The sequence below is a fragment of the Heptranchias perlo genome, chromosome 19 (genome assembly GCF_035084215.1).
Source record: "Heptranchias perlo isolate sHepPer1 chromosome 19, sHepPer1.hap1, whole genome shotgun sequence".
Classification (NCBI taxonomy): Eukaryota; Metazoa; Chordata; class Chondrichthyes; order Hexanchiformes; family Hexanchidae; genus Heptranchias; species Heptranchias perlo.
In genome coordinates this window covers 24,880,318-24,903,078 of record NC_090343.1, presented here as the reverse complement: position 1 = coordinate 24,903,078, position 22,761 = coordinate 24,880,318, and the positions used below count along the sequence as shown (strand labels likewise).

At 42.4% G+C, this 22,761-nt stretch overlaps 1 protein-coding gene across 2 annotated transcripts in view; it reads right to left on the bottom strand.

Annotated features, from left to right (window-relative positions):
- LOC137335248 (collagen alpha-1(XIV) chain-like) overlaps nucleotides 1-22,761 on the bottom strand; it is a 118,709-nt gene that overhangs the window by 28,050 nt on the left and 67,898 nt on the right. For both annotated transcript variants that reach the window (XM_068000517.1, XM_068000516.1), the window contains exons 24-29: nucleotides 21,736-21,882; nucleotides 18,973-19,029; nucleotides 4,628-4,767; nucleotides 4,200-4,323; nucleotides 2,324-2,467; nucleotides 979-1,143 (exon numbers count right to left, since the gene is read on the bottom strand). In XM_068000517.1, coding sequence (XP_067856618.1) covers nucleotides 979-1,143; nucleotides 2,324-2,467; nucleotides 4,200-4,323; nucleotides 4,628-4,767; nucleotides 18,973-19,029; nucleotides 21,736-21,882 — 777 coding nt within the window. The remainder of the gene's footprint in view (nucleotides 1-978; nucleotides 1,144-2,323; nucleotides 2,468-4,199; nucleotides 4,324-4,627; nucleotides 4,768-18,972; nucleotides 19,030-21,735; nucleotides 21,883-22,761) is intronic.

Genomic DNA, 22,761 nt, shown 5'->3' with positions numbered 1-22,761 from the left:
ACTTGCGGCGCAAAATATCATGGAGATTAACCGGGCAAGGGCAAGTCTAACTAACGGTGGGCGCTACAGCGAATTCTGAGCCAATATGTTTTTGGTGTTGTTTGTTGAGGGAGCAGAAAATGGCCAGGTTATCGGGAGAACTCCCTGCTCTTCTTTGATTAACGCCATGGGATCGTTAGCATCCACTAGAACAAGCAGACAGTTTAACATCCCATTAGAAGAATGGCACCTACCACAATGCTGTACTCCCTCAATACTACACTAAGTATCTCCCCAAGTTATATGGTGAAGTCCTGCAGCTGAACCCACAATCATCTGAATCAAAGGTAGAACAATACCAACTGAAAGCAGTAGGCAATTGGAGAACTGTTTCAGTTATTACACATATCTTTCAATAAACATTCAGATTTATTGGTCAATCTGTTAATGAATAGCTTTTATCTTATTTAGGGGGCAAAAATTAGCAACTCAAAGTAATAGAAATGCAGCAAGTAAAAAATAATACAAGCCCTTTAAACATTGTGCAAGTTACCTGGTCATTATTTATAGATTGTGCTTTTAAGTTGACAATTTTGAAGAACCTAGGAGACTAAGTATATGATTTAACATTCTCAGTGCAGAGCTTCAGTCCATGAGATTTCGCATTACAAATTCAGGTGTAGACTTCAGTGCACTCAACTCGCAGCCCACACGTTTTTAACAGGTGGACAATCGTATGGGCTGCCAAGTGGCACTCTAACCTCTTCAATGGGAAGTCCTGCACCAGGAGTGCTAAGTTGCAAAAGTCAATCTCATCTGACTAAATAGACAGCAGTTCATATGGATGTGCCAACCAAAGCTGCAGTTGGCCGTCAGATGATCAGTATTATGTAATCACAGTTATTATTTCATTGATGAAGTTCAGTTTCCTGAAACACTCTGAAGTTTTGTATTGCCTGGAAGGGAAATAAATACAGTTTGAGAAAGTAAAACACTTACTTGTAGACACAGTCTGACAAATGGATGCAATGAATTTGTTTCCAATGGTGCTTAAATCATTGAAATCATCTATGTAAAAAACAGTTCTGCTGCTAAGTGTGCTCGCAATTTCATTCATTTTCTCCTCATCAGCATCATCAACCCCAAGAACGAAGATAAAGAAGCCTGTGTGACAACAATTGGAAGAAGTTCACAATGACAAAACTTTTGGCATGCAGGTATTATCTGGTGCCCACTATGATGCCACCTATATTATCCATAGCACAAATTACAGTACTTGTCACATTTAGCAAACTAGATATAAATACCGTTAATATTTTATTTCAAAGTCTGATATTCCTTTTTTATATAAGTTTTGTATCTAATGTGCAACTATCATACTCCAGATGGCACACCTTTTATAGAAGCAAAACAATTTTTAATGATAAGAAAGAAGAAAAAAAAACTTGTATTTTTTAGTACCTTTCATGACCTCAGGATGTCCCAAAGTGCCTTACTTTTGAAGTGTAGTCACTGTTATAATGTAGGAAACGCGGCAGCCAATTTGCACACAGCGAGGTCCCACAAACAGCAATGTGATAATGACCAGATAATCTATTTTTTTTAGTAATGTTGGTTGAGGGATAAACATTGGCCAGGACACTGGAGAGAACTCTTCTGCTCTTCTTCGAAATAGTGCCATGGGATCTATTACGTCCACCTGAGAGGGCAGTTGGGGTCTCGGCTTAACATCTCATCCAAAAAATGGATGATGAAGCTAAAGAAAGTCAGTCATTAACCTGGAGCCTGAAATGCGCAGGCTGCCAACAGCTGACCTTTGAATGATCTCCGCAGTTTACAAGCATCAATAATTACTTGGATTTGCCTACTCAGACCATTTTCCCACTTGAGCAGTGGACTTAAAGGGACAGGCCAAGTTAGCAGCTAAATATCAAACCACGCGTCAGATTCCAGACTCCTCATGAACAAGGTCACAGGGGATCCGCTAGTACGCTATGAGTTCATATGTCAACAAGAGGGCATTCTTAAAGCGGCAGACAGAGGGATGTCATTGTTATTGTGCTGGTTGTTTGAGATTTAGTGAAAGAAACCCAGTATGAGTCCACAGTAATAGTATCCTTCTGATGTCACCTACATTCCTCCTGTCTTCCAAACTGTTTTTTTACACAAATAAGCTATCACTGATCCTTAATTGTGGTTGTCTGTTATTCTCTTTTACAAATATGCACCTATAACTACTGCTTCAGTCCTTAATTTATCATACCATGCTGAAAATATTTTAAGCATTAACAATGATTTATTTAGTAACAGTTCATTTGATTGGGTGGTGGTTGCCTATAATCACCTTTCAGTGCCAACTGTTGTACAGTTTGGCTTATCTCACCAAGTACAGTCCCACGAGTGATTATGATCAAAACTTTGTGAACACCTTTCCTCCTCACAGTTTCTTCTTTGTAGAACAGATCATTAGATGTTTTGCCATCCTTGACTACAAAACAAAATTTAACAGCTTGTGATCAATAAGTCCTATATTAAAAACCATTTAACTAACAGCTACGTGAAGTTAAGCATAGATTTCCCATAGGGGGCTGTCTAATATAGGTTGCTAATGTGGGAAAAATGGCAGAGATCCATTACCCTCAATATCTGCCCACTTTGTCCCATGTGAAATTTTGTATGGGTGTGGAATGCCAGCATAGGGACAGCGCATCTCAAACAGATGAGTACTTCATTTAAATATTAATTTATGGGTAGGAACATCCTGCACATCATTTCTTGGTGTTCTGGCATGCAGAATTTTCAGATGTAAATGGACAGCCAGGGTTGCTAGGCGATGTTAAGTATCTGGAAGGTTTTAGCCATTTCTCAACTTTTATTCCTTCTTTACCAGTTGGCAAGTATTGTAATTTTTTGTCCCCAGCACCAGTACTTGCACCAATTGATTTCCCAATGAAAATCCCCCTATCTGAGTTGTTTGTAAATAAAAGAGGACCAAAGATGGGATGCCAGGCAGGTTACCTGCCCACTTGCCAGTACCCAGACATCCACATATGGAGACAGAGATGAACAAACCTCACTTTGGCAGTGCATGCAGAGGCTCCTGTTCTCAAAGGAAACTCGGACAGCATATCTGATTGCACCACTATGGTATGCGAATGTCTGACTAACCGCAACGTTAGTTGCTTCCTCAGAAGTACTCCAGTGACAGTATGCTGTGTTTTCAACCAGAATACATGAATGGAGACATGCCAAGGTGATCAACAGGCAGCATAACCTGACTGGTAACACCTGTCGAGATTCCACCGACCATATTTGCAGGCCCTGGCACAACTACCTGCCACAAACTGCACAGAAAAGTCTTTACAGGATCTGAGTCACCAGAAAGCCAGATGCAGAGCAGTGTCATCTGCTACAACGATACCTTAGAATTTAAATTAAGCCAGTTAAAAGCGAGTGCTGGAGAAACACCTTCATCCAAAGGTTTGTAAGAATGTGGAACACATTGCCTTAGAAGGCCAAAGATGCAAAGTCAACTGAAGTGTTTACAAGGGATATTGATACTTATTTGGGAAGTAAGGGTATTTAGAGATAACGCAGGAAGTGCAGTGAATTTAGATTAAGGAGATAGAGCTGCCATGGCTAGCAAAACAGGATAAATTTTCTACCACTGTTTCCATGTTCCCAACTGAAGTGTGGGAAAAAATAAAATACTTTTCTAAACGAAAGGGTTGGAGGATAGACCCTTACCTACTGAGGATATCTGCCTCACATACACATTTCAAGTTGTGCTAATGGCTACAGTTGCAATAAAACCACACAAAGCATAATTTATTATTTATATATTAAAATGACCATTTATAGTGCATGGTGGATACAGTGTTAATTATTTCTTTAGATGTACAGGTACATGGTGAAGGGTTTGGAGGATGGGCCATGTTTGTGCTCCATGAGTAAGTCCTTGTGATTGTGGAGGCAAATCTATCCTGGTCACTTAACAGAATGTGTAATGAATACAGAAGCTGTTGGATCCTCAAAATAAACCCACCTATCAAATATTTTTCATCTGGTTTCTGAATAAAATATATAAGTTTCTAGATTTACTGATTCCAGAGGACTAACTTTCAAACAAAATGTTACAATTAAGTGTTTAACATAAAACAGTAACTTAGATGATTACAAGTCATTGGCCTACGATCACAACCCGTCTGCAGTGTCTATACCTGTGTCGGAGCTTGCTCCTCTGTAAGGTATGTCATAGATTGCTCCCAGTAAACTCTCTTTACTTTCAAAGGAGCCATACTGAATTTCATTTCTCATGTGTCCACTAAACTGATTCAGTGACACCTGTGAAAAAGAAATCAGCATGTTAGAAAAAACATATTCTCTATTGATCATTTTCAGTACAGAAACATGGAGGCATGATTTTAAAAAACAATTATTAATGCAAATAAACAGCTTAGTTATTTTTTATTTAAACAGCAAAAGTATAAGCTAATAATTTCCTGTTTTATAATAAGCTATAAAAAGAGTTTTCATATAAGTTCTTTATACAGAAAAAGTAATTGTGATTTCTGAGATGCTTGTGAGCAGGATCATAAAAAATAACAGAAGAAATCAGAAAATATTGGATCCAGACATCAAACATTACCTGTATTCCTTCTGGGCCAATTTTGTCAAAAACATTAACACTGTCATACAGGAAGGCAATGAGCTTCTTGAAGTTTATTCCTCCCACAAACCTGGATCCATCGATTATGAACTCAAAATCTGCTGTGATATCATGGCAAGCTAATGAAGAAAGGGAGAATGATTAGTTTCCACCACACTTGATTAAACAATGCTGCAAACCACTCACAAAACTTAAGGTTTAAAAGTTCTGAAACTAGAACAGGCAGTTTAACATAAAAGATGACTTGGATTCACAAAGAAGAATTTGATAACATCTTAAACCATTTTGTGGCCAATTAACAGAACCACTGGATATGATTATTTTCAAAAGACATGTTGAAAATTTCACTAGAAATACGATCAGAAAAATTCTTCATGGATATATGTCCACGATGTCACTACAGAGGTAACCTTACAACCACAAGACTAAATTAGTATCTTTAAATCACTGCCAGCATTACTTATTTTTAAAATTACATATAGCTACAGTTTATCTATTGTAAAAACAAAAAGGCCTGCCCACCTGGCAGAAATGGGGTGGGTTGATGGTTAAAGTGATAATTGGGCACTTCCCATAGTGTTCCCGATGAGTTTGCGCCTGCCATCAATTTAACACAGCCAATTCCGGTGACAGGGAAGGCACCCGCTGTAGGAAGGTGGGAGTCACATCAATATTTAATTGTCGAGGTCCGATGATGTCATTCTGAGCCCGACATGATGTTTACTCCCAATCACGGCCACGGGCCCAGTGATGGAGCTGCCAGTGAAACCTGGCGATAGGCAGGATGTGTGGTCAGAAAAGGCCCAGATCAGTTTGATTTTTTAAAGGTTTTTTAAAAATACTTACCTGAATGTGGAGCCGAAGACTGTTGCCAGCCCCCTCTCGTCCCCCTCACACCCCCTTCTCCTGGTCACTCTGCTCCCTTCCGATCACTTGCCCCTCTCTCACGGTCGCTTCCCTCCCTTCTCCAAGATCTAACAGAGGGCCGCTGCCAGCAACCGACGCAATGGCCCGAAATTGAAATCTACTTCACTGGCAATGAGGCCTTAGGCTCAATATTGGGTGTGCCTTGGGCCTACCCATTCCAGCGCAGAGATTGCAGGCCAGAGCCAACCAATTTCTAGGCTTCTGTTTCTGTCTACTCTGCCCCATCTCTTTATAATCTTAAACACCTCAATCAAATCACCTCATAATCTCCACTGTTCCAACGAAAACAGCTCCAATTTTTCAAATTCAGTTCCTGCACTGACTAGTATTACAAGTTTATTTTCCAGCGGTAAATTACCAGCAAATAAACCATTCCTTCTATAGTAATGAACTAAAATAACAGCAATGACAAGTAGGCAATCAGTCTGCCATCATTTTAACATGAAAAATTACTTTGGAGAGTTTTCACAGTGCAGACTTCATATAAACAGTTACATCCTGTTTAAACCAAATTTTCCCAAAATAAATGTTTTACCACTCCCCTCCTCCTCCCTGGCAAACATATACAACACAAAATCCATTGATTTCACACTGAAAAGTCAGAAACAGGAGCCCAGACACAGTGAGGAAAACTGAAAATTTAAACCAACAGTGGTGAAACTGCAGAAAAACATCAAAAACAAGTGACACAAAAAGATATGCATAGGAACATAGGAACAGGAGTAGGCCATTCAGCCCCTTGTGCCTGCTCCGCCATTTGATAAGATCATGGCTGATCTGTGATCTAACTCCATGGGCTCGATTTTAAGGGTCGGGTTTCCTGCGGGGGGGCCCCGAAAATCCCGATATGAGGTCACGTGACCGGGTCGCGCCGCGATCCCGACCACTTCCGGGTTCCCCGACGACGTGCGGGGCTGCGTGCGTGGCCCCCGCTGGTGGGAATCCCGCAGGCAATTAAAGCCAGCGGGGTTCCACTTGAGAGTACTTACCTTGCTTGTTGAGGTCAGTTAATGAGCTGAATCAGCTGTCAAAAGAGGAAGTGTGCGATTTCACCTGCATCGCAGCGTGTTTCCCACACTGGGGGAAACAGTCTCTCTCCAACCAGGCGTGTTGCAGCCAGCAGCCTGTGGCAGGTGCCAAGGTGCACCCCACGGGGGAGAGGCCTCACCCACGCAGGAGGCCACCGCGTCACATAGGGCAACCCCTGCCCTCCACCACCTCCCGCCAAGCCAGAGGACAGACCGACACGAAACCGCAGCCCCAGTCCGAGGAACCACCCACCTACCCTGCACAACCCCTCAGACCAACACCTGCCAGATGGGTGGTGCGTGGACACCCTCGGAGGACGAACAGCATGACCAGCCCCAGCAGCCTCGCAGTCCACGCTGTCCGCCGCAGAGACGTGGAGCCCCCCAACACGGGGTTGTTGCACGCCCACCTGCACAGCAGGAGGGAGGGCTACCGCAGAGAGAGACGCATCGCAGAGGGCACTACCCTCGCCACATGGTCCACAGACCGAGGCGCAGCTCCCCGGACCTCTCCGAGCAGCAGTGCACACGGAGGCGCTGATTCGCTCGACATGTAGTCGTGGAGGTCTGCAGGCTCTTTCTTGCCGAGCGGCTCCTGGCTGGCCCCAGCACCAACTGCTTACCTGTCGCTGTCAAAGTCACCACTGCCCTCCACAACTTCTCCTCCGCATCCTTCCAGGGTGCAGCCGGCTACACCGCCGATGTCTCTCAGTCGTCTGCGCGGACGAGCCCTGCAAATACACCTGCACCTACTCTGCAGTAACACGATGGGTGGCATCAGTGGTGGGTCCTCATAGTGATACCCATGAGCGGGTATTATTGGACACAACAGACAGGAGACATGGCAGTGGTGGTGCCAATATAATGTGTGATGTTTGTTGCTCTGAAATTCAATATAGGTAACACCCATGGCAAACCCTCCGACACCCTTGTGCACCCCCTTCATGCTCACGAAACATTTGCCTTACGCTGCCTACTGCACATATGTGATGCATGCCCTGTGGCTGCAGCACAGGTGGTGGCAGGTTGAGTGAGGCTGGCCGTGAGGGAGATGCACGAGAGGGTGAGTATGGGATAGAGCCATGAGATTGTATGAGGATTGGGTCGCGTGTTAGTGGCAGGATGAGTACTGGCGAGGTGAGTAGGTGGAGGTAAGATGAGGATGGGGTTTGAGTGGGTATGAGGGGTGATGTGACAGAGTAGTGTTGGCAGTGCCGAAGGAGATGTGGGGTTGGGGCAGTGTTGTGGCAGATGGAGTGTAGGGGAAAGACTTCGTGTTCTCACTGTGGCTGACCTACTGAGGTCATTGCAGCGCCTCCTGCACTGTATGCAGGTGGGCGATATGTTGGTTGCGCAGGTGACCCCCTCTGCCACCTCGAGCCAGGCCTTCTTGGTGGCAGAGGCTGGCCGCTTCCTCCTGCCCGCCAGGTGGAAGATCTCTGTCTTCGCCCTCCTCCTCACCCCATCTGATGATACCTGGGGTGAGGCATCATTAAACTGGGAGCAGCCTTCCCCCTGGGCTGCTCCATGCTGAAATTTGTTCCATTGGTTGCAGCATCTGTCAGTGGAGGACTGCCCCTTTAACTAGAGAGCCTCCAGCTGACAGATCGTACTGTGCATGCGCAGCCCGCCTGACGCGCAGACCAGCAGCGTGGACCCCGGAGGAGCAGGTAATTGATTCCTATTAGTGTGTTGCCTGCTACGATCGCGCGGGCAACCCACTAATTTCACCGAGCGTGTTGACCATGCTCCCGAAACCCAACCCGCCGGAAACCCGCAGGCCTGGTAAAATCGAGCCCCATATACCTGCCTTTGGCCCATATCCCTTAATACCTTTGGTTGCCAAAAAGCTATCCATCTCAGATTTAAATTTAGCAATTGAGCTAGTATCAATTGCCGTTTGCGGAAGAAAGTTCCAAACTTCTACCACCCTTTGTGTGTAGAAATGTTTTCTAATCTCGCTCCTGAAAGGTCTGGCTCTAATTTTTAGACTGTGCCCCCTACTCCTAAAATCCCCAACCAGCGGAAATAGTTTCTCTCTATCCACCCTATCTGTTCCCCTTAATGTCTTATAAACAGAATGAGATAAGGAAATGCAAAAAGTTACAGAGACATAGAAAAATACTTTTAAAACACAGAAAGTGTAACAGAGAAATAGAAATATAACAAATGGTGGAGGGAGTTAATTACAAAGGGCAAAAAATCCCAAACTATGGTAAACAAACAGAGCATCTGGAAAACAACAGAAAAAGAGGCACAATGGAAGAAGTAAATTTACTTAAGAAGGAGCTCAGACAGAGAAAGATCAACACTAAGAATGGACTTCTGGGCAGATTGGTGGAGGCGAAAACCCTGGAATCATTTAAGAAACAAATCATACTACAATGGGGTACTTTAGGATCTTTCTTGATAGAAGAATTAAGATGGGAGAAATGACCGTCCTCATTAGTAATTATATTGTGAAGACAAACTTAGGTTCCCTGCCCATAGCAAGCATGTCTGCTCACAGTTGTTGATATTTTATCATTGTATTGCAAAATCATAACCATGTTTTAGTGAGTTACTTTCATTATGTAATCGATCTGGTTTAGACCTTTTCTCCCCATGCCCTAGAAAGTCTAGCACTGATTGTCTCAAAAGTTCTCTATGTATCTCAGTACCAAATTCACATTTGAATCTAACACCTTTGTAACAGCTACCTCTAAAAAGTGCCCATTTATAGCAGGTACGTAGAAACATAGCTATCACCTGCCAAGTTCATTCCTTCCCTCCTGTGGCTGCTTTACATTCCTGTCCACCAATTTCTTCCTTTAACTTACCTTGACTTCTGCATGGAAACTTATGTGGGCAAATTAAGACAGGAACAAAGTTACTGAGGTGCCTGAGTGGTGGCTACACCCCTGGTGGGAACCCACTAACCTGTTGAGCAAAGGCTGATAACCTAATTGATCAGGAGTACTTTGCACTTGTATAGCACTGTTAATATTCAACAATCTGTATTTAAATTTGTTGGGGTGTTATTGTTATCCTACATGGGAAATGGTGAGATTGTTATACAGTGGAAACCACGTTATCGTCCATAATATAGGAAGTTCATCACTATTGGACAATACAACTTGGTGGACAATCAAGAGTCCCCGAGCTTTGCTCTTGCATGTTTGATGCAGAAATACCTTCAGGACAGGAATGAAGACAAGAATAACAGAAAGAACAAAATAAATATTTGTACACTGGGTGATGAGGCAATGTTTCGATCAAGGCCGAGTCCTGAGAAAATTCTGGTGGATCGGAGCGCACTATTTTCTTATAGCTATTACTGCTGTGGTTAATATACACATTGGGGCAGAAATCGCTCCTGAATTAACGGAGAGCTCAACAACGCTCTCCGATGTTAGTGGTGAAATGGAGGAACAAGTTCCAGCGTTCGCACATGCACAGTGAAACGCGGAAATTCGGAACTTCCTCCTACTGGTTCGCCAGCAATATGAGAGCTTTGAATTAAAGGTATATTGCACGCTGCAATCGGAGAAATCACTGAAAAAGTGCAAACTTGCTTATCTGCCCAGCTGCAAAGTAATTAATTATGCCACAAAACAGGTACCCTTAAAAACACAGGTCTAAACTAACTTTTAACAGTAAGTCTTAATGATTGCCAAACAACTAAAAATTAACTTTTAAAAATGTGGCGTCTCATTACTCCTTTTAATAGTTTATGGTCATTAAAAATTTTAAAATTAAAACTTTTTTTTTTAACTTTTCCCTTCTGTCTCTTTTATTTAATTCAATTATTTCTTACCCTCTCTTTTGCAGTCTATAATTGTTTTTACATTGATTTTAATGTTGTAGCTTTCACTTCCTGGTTTAACAATTCAAGCCTGCAGAGACAGTGAACGCAGCTTGTCAAAAACGCTGTGATCTGCTTGGTCGAGGGGAGAAATTGATCGTCTCGCTTCTCCCAGGGTCCTAGCTTCGCTTGAACTGATGCTGGGCTCTTCTCCACTTCCTATTCGAGGAAGAGCCCGAAGAAAAGACGACGGTAAGTTAGTGGGTTAGTATAAAGTTATGGAGTGGCGAGCAGTGTTGGTTCGCCATTCTGAGGAATTTCTGCCCCATCATTTCAATATAAAAAAAGACTTTGAAAATGCCCATATGCAGAACTGTTTATCGGGATGGAATACAAATTTTGTGTACAATTTTCTACTGTGAACACTATTCACTGCTTCAGATAAACATTTTATTGGAGAATATATATAGATTTTCAAATGCAACTTTAATGTAAAGGGTTCAATTACAATGAAAGTCAGTAAGAAGTCAAACTAAATCAATTAGAACTCAATAATGCTTCAGTTGGTGTGACGGTGACAAGAAAGCTATAAACTGCGGGGCAGATTGAGTCTGTTTCCAGAGGCCTCAGCACAAGTGCAGCAGTAGCGATAACCCATGTAGAAATAATGGCTTTGATATAAATGAGATGGAAATCCTCGATAGGCTAAAAGGGCTCAAAATAAATAACACTGCAGGGATGGATGGTATTCATCTCAGAGTACTAAGGCAGACATGGCAGGAGATTGCTGAAGTATTGAGAGAGTTGAACATGCAGGAGGTACCTGTAGTTTGGAAACAGGCTAATAGGTGCCCATTTTCAAAAAGGGCAAAAAGTAGTCTTATTTCTCCCTGTGTAAAATCATGGAATCAACTATAGAAGTAAACTTGAGAATTATCTGAACAACAACAACAGCTAACATGGATTTAGACAAGTAACGGAGAGGGTTGTTGAGGGTAGTGTGGTTGATGTGTATATGGACTTTCAAAAGGCGTTTGATAAACTACCACATAATAGACTTGTTAGCAAAATTGAAACCCATGGGATTAAAGGGACAGAGAGAGCGTGGATACAAAATTGGCTAAGGGACAGAAAGCAGAGAGTAGTGGTGAACGGTTGTTTTTCAGACTGCAGGGAAGTATACAGTGATGTTCCCCAGGGGTCGGTATTAGGACCACTGCACTTTTTGGATATACATTAATGACCTGGACCTGGGTATACAGGACATAATTTCAAAATTTGCAAATGACACATAACTCTGAAATGTAGTAAACAATGAGGAGGACAGCAGTAGACTACAGGAGGACATGGACAGAGTGGTGAAATGGGCAGACACATGGCAGGTGACATTTAGCACAGAGAAGTGCGAAGTGATTAATTTTGGCAGGAAGAATTAGAAGAGGCATAATAAGTTAAATGGTACAATTTAAAGGGGGTGCAGGAACAGAAGGACCTAGGGGTTTAAAGGTGGCAGGGCAAGTTGAGAAGGATGTTAAAAAAAAAAATCATACGGGGTCCTAGGCTTTATAAATAGAGCCATAGAGTACAAAAGCAAGGAAGTTACGCCAATCCATTATAAAACGCTTGTCAGGCCCCCGTTGGAATATTGGGCTCAATTTTCAAAGTAAAAAACGGGTGGGTTGGGGGTGAGGGGGCATTGAAAATTGCCACCATATCAGACCCTCCCTCAACCGACCTCCAACCCACCCATTTCCATTTTTCACCGGGGCGGAAAGAGGGGCGGGCGACCAATCCGCTCCCAGGAGAAGGGTCGGGCCTTAAAACCTTTCAAAGAGGCTACAGGCCTCCATTTTTCTCGACTTCCTGATTTCAACCCCAGGGGGGCCGGAATTCCCGGGCCTTCTGTTTTACGCCTTGTGAAAGGGGACGAAAAGGCCAGAAACTAACAGGTGGGAGCCTAGAAAGGCACAGTTTGTTGGCGCGGAGGAGAAGGCGTGCCGCTCCCAGGCCCGCTTCTCCCAGGCCCAACAAGCCTACCCGCATAGACCCTTCAACAATCGCAGACACCCAACCCCCAATCACTGACCCCCTCACCACCCCCCACCCCACGGCAATCATGGACACCCGACCCCCCAATCGCAGACTCTCTCTCTCCCCCCCCCCCACACACAATTGTGAACACCCAACCCCTGATCACGAACCCCTCCGACTCCAATTCTCCCCCCGACTCCGATCCCCCGACCCACATCCTCCCCCCTCTGATCCTCCCACCCCCGACCACCGATCCTCCCCCCCATTCCTAACCTCTGACCCCGATCCTCCCCCTCAACGATCACAGACCCCCACGATGACCCCCGATTCCGACACCCCCCACCATGACTGACCCCCGATGATTCATGACCCCCATGCTAACCCATGCCCTCGTGCCCACTCATGCCTCCCCCTCATCCAGTCAAACAAAGACATACCTGCAGACTTACCTGAACATGTCCTCTCCCTGGCTGCTCTCCCGTCCGACTGATACCAGGCTGTTAAACAGGCCGGTCAGTCCGACGAGAAACCGACAAAAAAAAAAGATGTCCTTACGTCAAAATTATAAGGACGTCCGGGAAACCCGTACTAATGGGTTTCCCGACCTCAATTTGACCCCCCCACCCCCTTCCCGGCTCGGTTTTAAAGTTGAGTCCATTGTGTCCAATTCTGGGCACTACACCTTAGGAAGGATGTCTAGGCCTTACAGAAGGTGCAGAAGAGATTTACTAGAATGGTACGAGGGATGAGGGACTTCAGTAACATGGAGAGACTGGAGAAGCTGGGGTTGTTCTCCATAGAGCAGAGAAGGATGAGGAGATTTGATAGCGGTGTTCAAAATCATGAACGGTTTTGACAGAGTAAATAAGGAGAAACTGTTTCCAGTGGCAGAAGCGTCGGTAACAACTAGACACAGATTTAAAGTAATTGGCAAAAGAACCAGCAGCGACATGAAGAAACATTTTTTTTTACGCAGCGAGTTGTCATGATCTGGAATGCACTGCCTGGAAGGGTGGTAGAAGCAGATTCAATAGCAGCTTTCAAAAGGGAATTGGATCAAATCTTGAAGGGGAAAAATTTGCAGGACTATGGGAAAAGAGCTTCAGTGTGGAACTAATTGGATAGCTCTTCCAAAGAGCCGGTACAGGCTTGATTGGCTGAATGGCCTCCTCCTGTTTTGTATCATTCTATGATTCTATCATATCCTAGAAAGATAGAAACATAGAAAATAGGAGCAAGAGTAGGCCATTCGGCCCTACGGGTCTGCTCCGCCATTCAAAATGATCATGGCTGATGGTATAACTCAGCACTGCGTTCCCGCTTTTTCCCCATATCCCTTGATCCCTTTAGCATTAAGAAATATATCTATCTCCTTCTTGAATACATCTAATGACTTGGCTTCCACTGCCTTCTGAGTGAAGAAATTTCTCCTCATCTCGGTTCTAAATGGCATACCCCGTATCCTGAGACCGTGACCCCTGGTTCTGGACTCCCCAGCCATCGGGAACATCCTCCTTGCATCTAGTCTGTCTAGTCCTGTTAGAATTTTATATGTTTCAATGAGATCACCTCTCATTCTTCTAAACTATAGTGAATATAAGCCTAGTCGACCCAATCTCTCCTCATACGCCAGTCCTGCCATCCCAGGAATCGGTCTGGTAAACCTTCGTTGCACTCCCTCCATGGCAAGGACATCCTTCCTCAGATAAGGAGACCAAAACTGCACACAATACTCCAGATGTGGTCTCACCAAGGCACTGTGTAACTGCAGTAAGACATTCCTGCTCCTGTACTCAAATCCTCTTGCAATGAAGGCCAACATACCATTCACCTTCCTAACTGCTTGCTGCACCTGAATGCTCGCTTTCAGTGACTGGTGTACAAGGACACCCAGGTCTTGTTGCACCTCCCCTTTTCCCAATCTATCACCATTCAGATAATAATCTGCCTTTCTGTTTTCGCAACCAAAGTGGATAACCTCACTTTTATCCATGTTATACTGCATCTGCCATGTTCTTGCCCACTCACCCAACTTGTCTAAATCACATTGGAGCCTCTTTGCATCCTCCTCACAGCTCACATTCCACCCCAGCTTTGTGTCGTCCGCAAACTTGGAAATGTTACATTTAGTTCCCTCATCCAAATCATTGATATATATTGTGAATTGCTGGGGCCCAAGCACTGATCACTGCGGTAACCCCTAGTCACTGCCTGCCACCCGGAAAAAGACCCGTTTATTCCTACTCTCTGTTTCCTGTCTGTCAACCAATTCTCAATCCATGCCAGTATATTCCCCCCAATCCAATGTGATTTAATTTTGCACACTAACCTCTTGTGTGGGACCTTATCAAAAGCCTTCTGAAAATCCAAATACACCACATCCACTGATTCTCCCCTATCTATTCTACTAGTTACATCCTCAAAAAACTCCAGTAGATTTGTTAAGCATGATTTCCCTTTCATAAACCCATGCTGACTTTGTCCAATCCTGTTAATGCTTTCCAAGTGTTCTGTTATCACATCTTTTATAATAGACTCTAGCATTTTCCCCACTACTGATGTTAGGCTGACTGGTCTGTAATTCCCTGTTTTTTCTCTCCCTCCTTTTTTAAATAGTGGGGTTACATTTGCCACCCTCCAATCTGTAGGAACTGTTCCAGAGTCTGTAGAATTTTGGAAGATGATCACCAATGCATCCATTATTTCCAGGGCCACTTCCTCTGGGATGTAGATTATCAGGCCCTGGGGATTTGTCAGCCTTTAGCCCCATTAATTTCCCTAGCACTATTTTTTTTTACTAATACTGGTTTCCTTCAGTTCCTCCCTCTCACTAGACCCTTGGTTCCCTAACATTTCTGGCAGGTTATTTGAGTCCTCCTTTGTGAAGACAGAACCAAAGTATGTGTTTAATTGTTCTGCCATTTCTTTGTTCCCCATTATAATTTCCCCCATTTCTGACTGTAAGGGACCTACATTTGTCTTCACTAATCTTTTTCTCTTGACATATTTATAGAAGCTTTTACAGTCAGTTTTTATGTTCCCTGCTAGTTTACTCTCATACTCTATTTTTCCCCTCTTATTCAATCTCTTTGTCCTCCTTTGCTGAATTCTGAACTGCTCCCAATCCTCAGGCTTGCTGCTTTTTCTGGCAATTTTATATGCCTCCTCTTTGGATCTAATACTATCCCTAATTTCTTTTGTAAGCCACGGTTGAGCCACCTTTCCTGTTTTATTTTTGCGCCAGACAGGAATGAATAATTGTTGTAATTCCTGCACACGTTCTTTAAATATTAGCCATTGCCTATCCACCATCATCCCTTTTAGTAAAGTTCCCCAATCTATCAAAGCCAACTCGCACCTCATACTTTCATAATTTCCTTTATTTAAATTCAGGACCCTAGTTTCGGATTCAACTACTTCACTCTCCATCTTAATGAGGAATTCTATCATGTTATGGTCGCTCTTCCCTAAGGGACCCTGCACAACAAGATTGTTAATTAATCCTTTCTCATTGCACAATACCCAGTCTAGGATCGCCTGTTCTCTAGTTGGTTCCTCAATGTATTGGTCTAGAAAACCATCACGTACAAACTCCAGGAATTCCTCCCCCACAATATTATTGCTAATTTGGTTTGACCAATCTATATCTATATTAAAGTCACCCATGATTATAGTTGTACCCATTTTGCATGCGTCTCTAATTTCCTGTTTAATGCCCTCCCCTACATCTCCACTACTGTTTGGGGGCCTATAGACAACCCCCACCAACGTTTTCTGCCCCTTGGTGTTTCTTAGCTCCACCCATACAGATTCCACATTGTGATTTTCCGAGCCAATATCCTTCCTCACTATTGCATTGATTTCCTCCTTTACTAACAACGCTACCCCACCTTCCTAAATATTGAATACCCCTGGATGTTCAGTTCCCATCCTTGGTCACCCTGCAGCCATGTCTCCATAATCGCAACTATATCATTACTGTTAATATCTATCTGCATGTTAATTCATCTACCTTATTGCGAATGCTCCGTGCATTTAGATACAATGCCTTTAGACTTGGCTTTTTAAGATTGCTAGTCATCTTAGTTTTATTTTGCACTATGGCCCTATTTGTTTTTCACCCTTGTTTTCTCTGCCTTCCACTATTGCTTCTTCCCTTTCTGCCTTTTGTTTCTATCCTTGTTTCCCTCCTCTGTGTCCCTGCTCAGGTTCCCATCCCCCTGCCATTCTAGTTTAAACCTTCCCCAACAGCACTGGCAAACACCCCCGCGAGGACATCGGTCCCGATCCTGACTTATTTCACCCTGTGACAGCCCACATGGACTGTGGAAAGTCCTATAATGTGATGCACCTTGAATTCCAAAAAGCATTTGACAAAGTTCCACATGAAAGGCTACAAATTAAGCTCAAAGCTGTGGGGATTCAGAGTAAATCTCAGGTATGGATAAGAAATCATGTGCAGAGTAGAAAACAGCAAGTACTAGTTAGAACATTTGTGTAAAGGTAGGAGGAAGGTGAAGAAATGCCGAGTGGGGTGCACCAAGGGTCAGTATTGGAACATCAATGACTTGAGTTCAGAAACAAATTGGTCATATTTGCAGATGATACCAAACTAGATGGGGCTGTTGATTCTGAGGAAGAAATACAAAATAAGTTGCACAAAATATGTAAGTGGGCGGAACAGTGGCAGATGAAATTTAATGCAGATAATTGTAAAGTACTGCAACAATGGAAGGAAAAATGGACAACATACACACTCTGAATGGTGTCAAAATATCTAAAGCTTTAGTTAGAAGAGATCTATGGGACCTAGAAGACTCAATATTCAGCACGTCCAACCTCTGCAGAGCGGCAATCAACAAAGCAAATAGAATGTTGGACAATTGGTAAAACAGTACAGCACAGGCCAGAGGAACACGTGCCAAAGCTGTATGGTGCTCTGGTCAATTGGCATCTTGAGTCCTATGGCCGATCTGGTGACCAGAGCACCATGGAAATATTCAAACACTGGAGTTGGTTCAGAGAACAGCCACAAGGTAGATCTCTACTCAGAGGAGCTTGGCGTCAAGAAGGACTGCAGAAACTTGGGCTTTTCAGCCCCAAATGGAGGCATATAAGAAATTATCTTATTCAAGTATATAACAGTAACTTGTATGGAAAAGGTAGAACCAGAAAATTATTTCAACTAAAGTGTGGGGTTAGGATAAAGGGAGACAAAAGTAAAAAGTAAACTTGGGACTGATGTCAGGAAGTTCTTCTTCATGCAAAGAAAAGTGGCAAAGAAAACCCTGGAATTATTTAAGAAACAAATGGATAAGTACAATTGAGGGCATTGTCGGGTCTTAACTAAAATAGGCTGCATGGTCTTCCTCATCGACTTATACCTAATCTTCATCTGCTGGCGAGTGTCAGAAAGCAGGGTCTGTTGTATTTGGACAATCAATCGTAAGGATATTTAGATGTGGCACATCAAAATGTCATCTCTCAGAGTTTGCTGCTGTTTTTAATTACCTGTAACCTGAGTGCTTACAGAACAGCAACATCAGCACACCATGAGTTTTTATTGAAAGGAATTTCAAAGATACTAGCTCCTTAATTTTCTAAGTGATTCATTTCTATTGATTATGCAACACCAAATGATTCTCTAATTCATTGTAAATGCACAACTATTATTTGAGAAAAAGGAATTGAGGTAAATTTCTAAATTAATCAAATCATGGTGGCCAAAGAGCAACAGCGCCACCTTGTAGGTTAGATAAGGAAAGGCACCTTTCAACACAGCTTTAATGCTACAAAAACTGGGGTAGATTTTCAACTTGACGTTCGGGCGTAAAACTGAAAACGGACATTTTCTGTAACGGGCAGCCTATCTGCAATGACAGTTTTATACCCGAGCAGCATTTTGAAAATCTGCCCCACTATTTCCAAATCACAAATACATTGGGGATATTACACTGCTGGCAATAACATGCAGGCCATAGAAAACTTTGACAATAATTTAATGTGAATAAACTGCTCATAATTTTCCTTTTTTAAAAGCAGAATGACCTGCATCAACATGAGCTGTGGTTGATGTAACCATTTTATTAGCTACAGGTTTAACTGTAAATTAATTTTAATTTCTAAATAATGTTTCTTATTTTTGAGGCTTTGTTTTAAAACTTCTATTCTTATTACAAGAGATTACATAACAAGTGCAAATTTTTCTGAAGCAAATAGAAATTCATAACTTTATTTGTTCGCACTGTCCCGAAGTGTGTTTATTTTTAAGTTCAGTGGCTGTTGCAACAAGTGACATTTCTCACATTCGATCCATATTCATCCTATGATAGACACCTGGAAGCTTTTGAAACTTGGCTTCACACAAATCTGCAGTTATACTGCATCAGGTGTGAAGTCCAAGGATCAATGTCCATTCAAAGCTGCTTTGCGTCAACCACAAAAGGTACTATAATTGACTCATTAGATTAACACCCTCTAGCTCCTGCACAAGGAGATGTAACAACAGCGTAGCTCTGGCGTAGAAATACAATTTGAAACAGCAGTAATCCTACCTTTTAAGGCACCAGGAACAGTACTCGAAACAAATGGGGACCTTGTCGGAAGAGGTACTGGCATCAAGAAAAAAAATCACGGCTTATACTTTAATAATTGCAGTACAAATGTAATATTTGCAAGTTAACCTTGCTTTACCTAACTCTACTAAAAAGAGTTCATTTAACTTAATTCCAACTACAAGTTCTCAACATGGGCTGCAAATAATAACATTACAATGACAGTCTGTAATACAGCATCATTTATGTCCTAATTTTACATATTCTATGCATTGTAATGCTTTGACAGTGTAGATCTGTGTAGAATTTAGGATATTATTTCTAATGTTTAATGTTCTAAAGTTATTCTTCTAAATATAAACTATTATTCATTTCCTCTTTTATTTTACATGTGAGAAACTCAATGCTAACAGTGGCATTGAAATGACTGTTGGTGATATTAGCAGATGAATGTTTAGCATATTCATACAATAGTCTACTATTTTAGTCATGATGCTACCCCATTCAAAATAAATGGGTTAATGCCTCTGATAAAATTGCAGATGAATCTCATGTGAACTCATGAGATTCATCTACATCAAAGCATTTGTCTACTGTTGATGCCAACACTAATTTCAAGGCTTTAGTATTTTTATTAACTCTTGGGTGATGGTTATCCATTGAACATTACAACAGTGACTACACTTCAAAAGGAGTTCACTGGCTGTAAAGTGCTTTGGGATGTCCTGAGGTCATGAAAGGTGCTATTTAAATGCAAGTCTTTCTTTTCTTACTTTATGCTATTGATTTCTAAAAGTCCTTAAACTAACTTTCTTTCTAATACTAGTGGAGACCATTATAAGTGGGTATGGGGCTTTAATACTTCCACAAGTGCGTGAGATCACTTTTGTCTCACAGCATTCATGTTTGGCAGCCACCTTGAAAATCTAATAAACAGAGATTTCAGTCAGACAATTTGGGGTACTGAATCTTATCATTGCATAGTATCCGATTTGGTTGGAAGTTTTGAACTCCATTTATTATTCCATGAAGTCTACTTGGAAAGGCCAGTAAACCTAGCTCTGAAATGCTGAATATTTTCATTTAACATTTTTTTTTTAAGAGCTTTCTGTTGCTATGTGATATTGCTTCATAACTAACTGAAGTATTAATCCTTGTCGTTCTGGCAGCTAAATTAGTTCATTGCTTTCAAGATACCATTGGAAAGAGTTAAAGGGGAGAAGAAAGAGCAGGTTCGGGCTGTGATATCGTTTAGTAAGAAAGCTCTGGTTAACCTGAAAATTTCATTGGATAAAAGGCCATACAAGGGGTGTAAGGTTTACATTATGAGTACTCTATGCATTCTGACATTTTCCAGTAATGTATTCAACTGCTAATAAAGCAATATTAGTAATTCCAAAATGCAATGTAATTTCCTATTTTATAAGCTTATTCCATGATGAATCAGCAGACTGAACTCCTGCCTTTCTGATAACCTGCAGAAGTACAGGTTGAAGTGGTTTTGACCTGTATCCTGCAACATATGAAGAGCTGTTTGTGTGGGTGCTTACTTAGTGGAAACAGAATATAATGGGGAAAGACAGCAATGGAGCTTCATGAGTGCAATGGACAAACTGCTATGCCAGGGTTATGAATGTGAAAAAAGACTGAGGAAAATGGGATTGACAGAGCCAAGTCTTACTGGAAATCATTTGTATTGACTAGTGGGGCATGCTGACTTCCACAACTAAAATCTACCCTCACATGAAAGAAACTGTCTCAAACGTTCTCACTGCTACTCAGGTGGATAATGCTTAATATAGATCTTGATTGTCATTTAACGCAAAACAGAAATGTAATGGATTTAAATTATAATTTTGCAATTATAAGTCTTAGTGAGAGCTCCCCAATAGCTCAGTGTATAAAGGCCATGGAGACCAGATTGTCTAAGGTTCAATCCCTGATTTATGTTCAGTTAGCTGATCTCAGCCACTGCAACAAATGAAGAACCAGAACTGGCTGAGTAGGAAGGCAAAAAGAAAATCTACCAGTGGTCCCTGCTAGGAACTGTGCACTTGGATGTCCAATGACAAAGGACTGGTCTTGGCTATGGTGCCCATGCAAGAGTGGCCACTTCCTCAGAGGACAGTCATCACTCCGGAAGCATACCCAGCATGAGTTATCACAATCAGGAGAGATGGGGAGAATATAGGAGGGAAAAAGGAGAATGCATCATTGGTGAAATAGCAACACAATGGAAAATTGTGGGAAACGTGCACTCCTGGTGGATGAGGTTCCCCGCTGAAGGCACAATTTCATAAAATCAGCTTTTATATCACAGCCATGATATTAATGGGAACTGGGAAATTACCGAAATATGAATTGTAGGTCCACCTTTTGGGAGGATGTTGCAGGAAGAGTGCCTTGTCAGGACAGCTCTCAGGAGATGAGTTAGGGAATTCATAAGGGAGCTTCACTAAGGAACCAGGGGAAGAAAGACTGGTTTAAGAGATCACTTAGATGTGTTGAATGTTTGGTGAGCTCTATTGAAGGTGGGAAAGTACTTTCCTATACTGTGGAAACTGTTAGCATAACACCAATTATATTTTCAATACTGTAGTTGTATTATTTAATCTGCATGAGCTTCATACTGTCCAAAAAATACTTTGACACAACCTGTTATTGTGAGCTTCATTAAATTCTTCATATGCACAAGTACTGATTTAAAAAAAAATTTGAATGGGATAAAAATAAAGTTAGAATGTATTATATCAAGGAACTTACATGTAGACTGAAGAACAGAAACAGCAGGTCCTTCCATGTCTTGCAGGCGTGTGTAAACAGTAATCCTGTACTGAGTATTGGGAAATAGCAGCCTGAAACAGTACTTGTCTATTCCTGCATGCAAAGTGTTTTCCTGTGTCTTTCCATCTGTAGTGGAAGATATTGAAATTTCGGTCTGGTATGATAAAGATGCTGGGCATTAATTTGAGAAGCTCATTCAGGGTAGGTACAATGATAGCTAGTGTGGCATTTCCTCAGCATCTAAGTAAAAGATGTTCTTCGGAGGCTAAGCTCTAACCCATATTTATTTCCCAAGCTAAAATATTTTGTAACTGGAATTGTAGCATGACGGTATTATCACAATTTCACTCCAAGCATTGTCCTTTTGGCATGAGAATTCAGTTGCCATGCATTTTAACAGTAAACAAGGATGAGTACAAAGACAATGAGTCTAGAAATTTCGCTCCTGGAGGGGCCAGAATTCTGATTGTGGCAGGGAGATCAGAATTGTGGCAGAGCCCAGATCCATTGAGTTTCTGTCCCATTTACACTGAGCTGCAAATCCCGATTGGAAGGGCAGGGATGCAAATGCTTCTTCTGTCCCAGCAGCAATTTGAGAGAGCATTTCCAGGCTCCTGCAAGAATCCCACCAGATGCATTCCTGATTGGCCCAGTGGGACCTACTGAGAGCAGGCTTGGGTCTTGTTCTAGGCCCAGTGAAGGCAAAATTAAAAAGGCAAACAGCAATTGATCCCAGAAGGATCTATTGCTGTTAGGACAAGAGCTTGCCAGAGTGGGCCTGAAGAAAATTTTAATTTTCCTATCTTCTCCTCTTCGTCCCCAGTGGCCTCTTACTCCCCTTCTCAGAACTCTGGGTTCCTCCACCTCTGCAAGGCTGGTGCTAGTCTTTCACTTCTACAGGTGCAGGCATCTAGCCCCATTATTTAAATGGCCCCATCCCAGGAAAATGGTACAGGTTCACTGCCAAGTAAAAGAAGTGGAGGGTGAAGGGGGGGGGGGGGGTGG